The sequence below is a fragment of the Propithecus coquereli genome, unplaced genomic scaffold (assembly GCF_000956105.1).
Source record: "Propithecus coquereli isolate 6110/MARCELLA unplaced genomic scaffold, Pcoq_1.0 Scaffold300, whole genome shotgun sequence".
Classification (NCBI taxonomy): domain Eukaryota; kingdom Metazoa; phylum Chordata; class Mammalia; order Primates; family Indriidae; genus Propithecus; species Propithecus coquereli.
The window spans coordinates 246,913-254,752 of NW_012148620.1; the positions used below are offsets into that span (position 1 = coordinate 246,913).

At 37.5% G+C, this 7,840-nt stretch overlaps 1 protein-coding gene across 1 annotated transcript in view; it reads left to right on the top strand.

Moving 5' to 3' along the window:
* Positions 1 to 7,840, top strand: part of STX6 (syntaxin 6) — a 44,747-nt gene that overhangs the window by 14,232 nt on the left and 22,675 nt on the right. The window contains exons 2-3 of the mRNA XM_012649679.1: positions 1,606 to 1,775; positions 4,641 to 4,735. Of these exons, the coding sequence (XP_012505133.1) occupies positions 1,606 to 1,775; positions 4,641 to 4,735 (265 nt within the window). The remainder of the gene's footprint in view (positions 1 to 1,605; positions 1,776 to 4,640; positions 4,736 to 7,840) is intronic.

The window sequence follows — 7,840 nt, forward strand, 5'->3', positions numbered from 1 at the left end:
GAAAGTATACTGGAGGAAGTACATGGGGTATATGCAAATACTATCCTGTTTTATATAAATAACTTCTGCATCTGTGGATTTGGTGGGGTGAGGGTAGTGCAGGGAGCAGCTTCTGGAACCAATTCCCTGGGGATGCAGAGGGATGACTTAACCTTGCATTGTGGGTACCTCACATTATAGGAAGGTGCGTACCTCTTTCTACACCAAATCAGCCAGAAACTGTAAAGGATAAAGATGTGGATTTACATCTTACTTAATTCTTTCCCTTTTTATCTTAAATAGAGTTTCTTGTTAGTACTGAAGGTCTAAAGGCTAACACGAGAGGAATAGTGAGAGGACTTGCCTAACCCGTGAACTCGATGTGAACAGACCTTGGTAGTTTTGTTGTTGGCCATATATAGCTCAATGATTTGTCCACTCTGGGCCTAGTAGCTACATTCTCTCTTTAATATTCAACCTTTTAGCTCTCATCAGTATACCATATATATACCTAAATTTCATGAGGTGCTTTTCTTCATTTTTATTAGTGCTTTCTCTTTTCTGGTACTTGAAACGGCAGAGGGGAGAGGTGCGGTGGCAGGCTCAAACTTTTGACCTCAAGCCATCTTCCAGGATGGTGGGATTACAGGCACGAGCCACCAGGCCCGGCTATAGATTCTGTCTTAAAGCCATAGACAACAAATACGCTACCCTGATCCATTGGAACACGTTTTTATGCTGTTTGTTCTAGAAAAATTGGTTAAGAAATCATAGAAAGATCAAAACAGTTCTCTTAATTTGGAAACATGGGGTTATCATCTTTGTGCATGAGAGATCATATGATTATAAAATGACTCCTTTTTGGCTTTTATATGTAATAGTGTTAGATTATAACATTCAAATGGTGAATATTGGCCCAGTGGTTGGGGGAAAGTTCTTGACACCTTGTGACTATGTCTAATCTAAAAGCATTGTAGATCATAGCACTTAATGGCCTAGTCTTACTCTCTGAACAATAAAAATACTGATCTGGTATATAGCATTGCTTAATCCAAGAAAGTAGATATATTTAAAGCTAATAGTGTTTGGAAATCTTCTAATGAGATTTTGGGTTTAAAAATGTCTCAGATTAAAATGCTTAACCTATAAAACAGTTGCTGTATAAGAGTAACTCTCCCTCCACCCTTCCCACTCCTACTCAAAGAAAAGAAAAGCCATATTTGGACATTTTCATCTGAATGTAAATTACTATCACACCAAATGGAAGCTTGTGGGAATGTTCATAGCCTTTTAGTTATTTGTAGGATTGCTTCATTGTACTACATTTAAGTATAATCTGTTCAGAGAAAAATGAAATTTGTCCTCCTCAAACAAACTTGATATTATAGCTGCTTTAATAATGGCTATTGTATTCTGAGCATCAGCTGAGAACATAATACTAAGACTGTGTATTTAAAGTTTTGAACTTTGATATTTGTCCATGAAGAGCCTTCTTTTATGGCAATGGTGGTTGCTGAGGATGGTTGCTGAAAATTTGTGATTATAAATTTTACCTTTAATCATGCAGTAACTTGTTCGTAGAATATGTTGTCTGATTCCTCTCCTTTCCCTTTACCTTGATCACAGAGAGGTACAAAAAGCAGTCAACACTGCCCAGGGATTGTTTCAGAGATGGACAGAGCTCCTCCAGGACCCCTCCACGGCAACAAGGGAAGAAATCGACTGGACCACCAACGAGCTGAGAAACAACCTCCGCAGCATAGAGTGGGATCTAGAGGACCTTGATGAAACCATCAATATCCTTTTCTGTGGTGTCTGTTCTGTTTGGGGTAAATAGACAAATAGACAAGTTTTTATCTATATGTCTCTAGTATATAGATGAAACATTTCCTTTCATAATCAATTGATATTGTTCTTATTTGTACCATGACACATTTCAAATAATTGCCTAGTAAGCTATGGGAGAGTAGCCAAATTCTTCTACAGTGCATGGCAAATACTGTAGTACAAAGGCAGCATAGTGCAACGGTTATGACTTTGGACCCTAGAGTCAGACTGCTGGTTTCAAGTCCTGGCTCCACCAGTGGAAAGGAAAAAAACAAAACAAAACAAAAAAAACATATTTTTTCCTCTCCACTCTCACATTCAGCACAATACATTATTTCTGACACCAGTTGTGGGGAAGACGTTTCTTCATACACCGAGCAGTTCTCTAGCAGATACCAGCTAGATGTCACACGATTCAATTCAATTCTGACACTATCTACCTAGAGATAGCGCTAGATCCCACAGGTTAAGAACTCAGTTCCGCAAGACTGCCGCCACTTCAGATGCAATTCAAGGCTCAGACTGTGACCTGTGCTTCTGAATGGCTGACTATAAATTGGGGTTCTCACAGCCCCTTCCTTAGATTGGATTAATTTGCTAGAGCAGCTCACAGAACTGAGGGAAACACTTTATGTTTACCCATTTATTATAAAGGATATTACAAAGATTCCAGATGAACAGCCAGGTGGAAGAGATGCATAGGGTGAGGGATAGGAGAAGGGTTGTGGAGCTTCCAGGCCCTCTCCAGGTATGCTACCCGCTGGGAACCTCCATATGTTTAGCTGAGTGCTCCCTGAACCCTGTCCTTTTGGGTATTTACGGAGGCTTCATTATGCGGGCCTGATTGATTACATCATTGGCCATTGGTGATCAACTCAACCTTCAACCCTTTTCCCCTCTTCCAGGGATGGGGATGAGGGGCTGTAAGTTTCAACCCTCTAATTACTCACTTGGTTCCTGGGTGGGGGGGAAGGTGCAGCCCCCAATCTTAAGGCTATCTGGGAGCCACCAGTCATCTGATTAACATTCAAAAGACACTCTTATCACTCTGGAGATTCCAAGGGTTTTAGGAACTGTGTGTCAGGAACCAGGGGCAGAGACCAAATATATATTTCTTGTAGTATCACAACCAGTTACTGTGACTTGGGCACATTGCAAAATCTCTCTGTGCTTCAATTTCCTCCTCAGTAGAAAGTTAGGATAATAAGAGTACCTAGCTCATAGGATTAGTATTAGGGTTATACAGGTAAAGAGCTTAGAATGGTGCCTGGCACACAGTAAGCTTCTATGATAGTGTTAGTAGTCATTATTACATAGAGGTATATACAGACCGATGTGTTATACATTGGTAATTAGACATCAAAGGAAAATCTTTTTGTAGACTGTGTTCTTCCTGTTTAAAAAGTGATGTTACAGTGCCACTGTTGATTGGAGAGGTATCTTGTACCATGAAATTGCACTTAGTAAAACCAGATCTGTTATGCTAATTCATACGGTTGATGTTAATTAAGTCCACTGATCTGATAAATGAGATAACTGTAAAAATGGAATTATTAGCCTATTTTCAACTGGAAATCCCCTTCAACCAAAATATTGGTTAGAAGATATATCATGCATGTTGAGCCTTGAATTGCATCTGAAGTGGCGGCAGTCTTGCGGAACTGAGTTCTTAACCTGTGGGATCTAGCGCTATCTCTAGGTAGATAGTGTCAGAATTGAATTGAATCATGTGACATCTAGCTGGTATCTGCTAGAGAACTGCTCGGTGTATGAAGAAACGTCTTCCCCACAACTGCATGTTCTGAGTTCTGCTTTGTTTTGTCCTAAGTGAGATAGAACATAAAGGAAACCAACTTTTGTTAGTATCTCTTCCATAGCTAGTACAGATTCATAGGCAATTGATATGTGTTGATATATGGAGTACATAATTTCTATTATTCATAATGATCACGGATACTTTTTAAATTATTAAAAGGCAAGTGTATTCCCTAAAATTAGTGGAATAAAATACGTGAGGGGGAAGGATTAAAAGCACAGTCATGGGGAGGTACTTCTTCCCTTGACAGAGAAGGGAAGGAAAAAAGATTGGGGGAGCTAGAGAAATTGTGAGATAAACAGGACAAAAGTTTTAATAGGTATTCATCATTCATTTACCAAATATTTGTTGAGTATACTGTGTCAGGCTTTTTGTTATTGAGATTAGATTAATAAACAAAACAGTGTGCCAGCCATTATAGAACTTTGGGTGGAGTAGGGGTGGGGGACAGGTAGTAATCAAATAATAACACAAATACATACTTGCAGACTATGAGAGAGAAGTACAGAGAGCAATGTGAATGTCTGACATGGGGCATAGGACCAGGCCTGGGGGAGAGGAGTGGGGTAGCTTCCCTGAAGAATGCTTGATCTCTAGAGTAAGAAGTAGAGTTAGCATTTTGGCATAAGGGGAAATGGCTCTTGGAAAGGCAGTTGAAAAAGGCTTGCAAAATCTGTCATAGGAAAAGTGATCAGGAGTCAAAAAAGGATAGATACAAGTGTTGACAAACATCAGGAAGAGCCCACCTCAGCTGTGGTCAAACAGCCATGGATTTGTAGTGAACCCAGTCAACAGGGAGGGGCTGTTTCTTTGCCTGGCAGGTCATCTCTGTGCTGGGGTAAAAGGTTCCTTTAGAGTGATTGGCAGAGAAAATTTGAGTGTCAGGTCGACTAGATTTTCAGAAAGTCTGGGCCAGATTTTATTGCTTGCAGGTGAGAGAGAGATTGTGTATTTTAACAGGATGTTGTTTGTTAGACTTCTCATGATGAAATTGCTTTACCTTAACTTTTTGACCCACGCATAGTTGAAGCAAATCCTAGAAAATTCAACCTCGATGCAACTGAATTGAGTATAAGAAAAGCCTTCATTACAAGTACTCGGCAAGTTGTTAGGGTAAGAAATACGATCTTATTGTATTATCTGTGTAAGAAATAGCCAGACTTACTAGAACTCTTTCCCTTAATCGAAAACTAACAGGTCAAAACTCTGAAACTACTTTTTAATATGAATTAATTTGCCCTTTTCCCACATACAATTTTTCTGATTGAAAAAAAGGAAATCTGTTTTTAATATTGTGAGGCTTGTTAGAACAAAAATGAGACAGTAAACTGCGGGCTTTGGGCAGATTACTTTAATGATATCATCCTGCTTGTCCATACCTCTAGTTCAAACCAGTTATCTTTTTACTTCTTGGTGAACTCTATTTCTTGACAAAAGGAAGAATTACTATTGTAGAAACCATTTGGTTTCTTGATTGATTGGTAATCCCTCTGCATTGTTGAAGAGTGACTCTTTTTGGGGTTTGGATGGCGGCCTCTTCCGCCATCTGAATTGCTTCTGGAACTCTTGCAACCCATGTTACTGACATTTCCATATACAACTGCTTGACAGCCTTTCCGGAGTTATCCAGAGCAAGCAGGCATCTACCAGAGTGTAAAAAATGATCCAAGTGATCAAATCTTTAGTCCTAAATTATTTAGAATAATACCCATTATTAAAGAATCTAAAAGAAAATATCATTTAAGTAAAATCTTGTGTCATTAAGATATGTTTTGTATTTTGAAACTATGTGGCTAAGCCATTTGATTAGCATAACTAGATGTAAGAGAACCAGCTGTCTTTAACATATGTACTAGAAAGCAGCTTCCTTGAATAAAAAGACTTGGGATCATACCAGTGCTAACATATGGCTTTTTAAGAGTCATCTTGGGCAGGAACCTTGGTATGTGTTTGCCAAAGACTTTATATCATATGATTTCCTTTTGAAATTATTTCAAATGGTAGATTATCATTGAACTTTATATATTCTTGTTTCTTGTTTTATTCAGTACATGCCATTCTATATACATATACAAAATTGTTTATAAATAAACCCATGTTTTAATGTAGCAGAAACCTCTCTGGACCTCAGATGCCCCATCTATACAATGAACATTTGGATTAGACCCCTCTAATTTCTAGCCAGTTCAAAACGCTATGCTGATGAGGAAGCCCTGTTGTTAAGTGCCATATTTTTTGTAAGATGAGTAATTCCTCAGTTATTTTTTTTGTAAATGGAGTTTGCTTTTTTTTTTTTTGGCAGTAGGTGTTTTCGAAGGACACTTCTGTAGATGTTAATGTTTAAATGGTGCATCATAGTGAAGAATATATTCTTGACCTTAATCATTATATTTGTTCTTTCTGCAAGGTAGTACTTATAAATTTTGCAAATTGAAATTCACAGGTCAGTATATTGAAAGTTAAGTTAGTTGGTATATAGAAGTAGAATCCAAAGTTCATTTTCTCTGAAAAGCTTTTTAAAGTACATTCTTGGAAAGAAGTATTCTAAATCAAGTCAATACATCAAAATGTTGCTGTTCCTTCTAGATTTGAGATCTAAACCATGCTCAACTGTGTGGTCCAATTGAATATTTTAGGGTTTTTAATCATTCTTGTTTTAATTTATGATCCTTTTTTGGGAAGCTGTTAGTATTTGTTAGTAGTGGGCTAGTGGTACCCAACTGAGCTTTTGCTGATCTGATTTTAATAAATTCTCATTGAAAGTCCTATAGAAGAGAAGGAAATAGCCATGATGCTAACTTGCTTAAAAATAAAAAACAAAAACAAAACCCACTTTGTGCTGATTCAGTATTACTGCACTGAGCTAAAAGAGTGTATATAGAAATCTCTGCATTCTGGGTAGAGGAGATTGATCTGCCTCAGGAGTTAGCAGATTTGGGGACTGAGACAAGAGCAAATTCAGATTAGGAATTGGTGCACATTTATGTTAGCTTCTCTGTTATTATATTATTATTAGGGGCTTTTGTTTAATGTTGCTCTAAAATTTTGATCTTATTTTTGAAACAGTGCTTTCTCCTTTTAGGTAGAGGAATCAGTGATAGTCTATATGGTTTTTTGGTATTTTATTTATTTATTTATTGCTTCTACATGAAGAAGTAAATCTTTCTCCTGTGTTTCTTTTTGATTAATAGCCATTGGTTGTGCTTTTAGTTAGCCTCCCTGGTTTGAAGAGTCTCATCGTGTATGTTTTTCCAAGCATCTTCTAAGTTTTTGCAGTTTTTGTTAAGTTTTGCTGGTAGTTTTTACTGAAGAAAGCAAAATATTCTAGTTTTTGTATACATATCCTTGATATTTTTGAGGTAATTATTTGCACATTTGTGTAGAAACTTATCCATCAAAGATTTTTGCATGTGGAATTTTTATGTTTGGGCAATGTGCCCCAGAAGTGACTTTGGTTTTACTTTAGTAGTGAAAGGTTTTGCAGTATATGGCAGAACAACAATGAAAGAAACCCGGGATCTAGGCTAAGCTGTGACCTTATTAAATTCTAATCATGGTAAGTCATTCAGCCTCTCTGGATCTGTTTTATCAATGAAATGATCTTTACTAACATACTCTCTTTTAACTTTCTAAGTTAAAATCAGAACTGTTACTCTCCTTCCCAAAAAAATCAACCTCTTTCAACACAAGAATTGTATACAGTCAATTGTAAGTCAAGATAGCAGTGGTTTTGGTAAATCAAAAAGGGCAAGATATCCAGTGTGTGCACAGACGACATTGGGATGTGAGAGCTGTGAATGGGAAGCCCTGAGATTTATGATGCCACATTCATTCAGCTTAGAAGACAGTGTGAAATGGAAACAGGGCATAAATAACCAGGAAATTTTGTTGTTCTTTTGGCAGATAAACCATATTTTATTGGGACTAACTGCTTCTTCACTGCTAGTTCTAAACTTCATGTGTTAGAAAGAAGATGAGTAATTATGTTTTTGGCATGATAGGTTGTTATAAAATGTTTAAAATGGTTTAGTAGCATAGTTTAAAATCCCAAATCCTGATATGAAGGTGATCTGTTGTATGGTATCTGGTGACTTTTAACTTAGATAAAACACCATCTTAGAAGTGAAAGCCGAATCTCTTTACCTGTGGTGGTCACATACAGGATGCCCACTGCCCAGCTGTGCAAGAATCTACCTCATCAGGGCTAACACACACTCT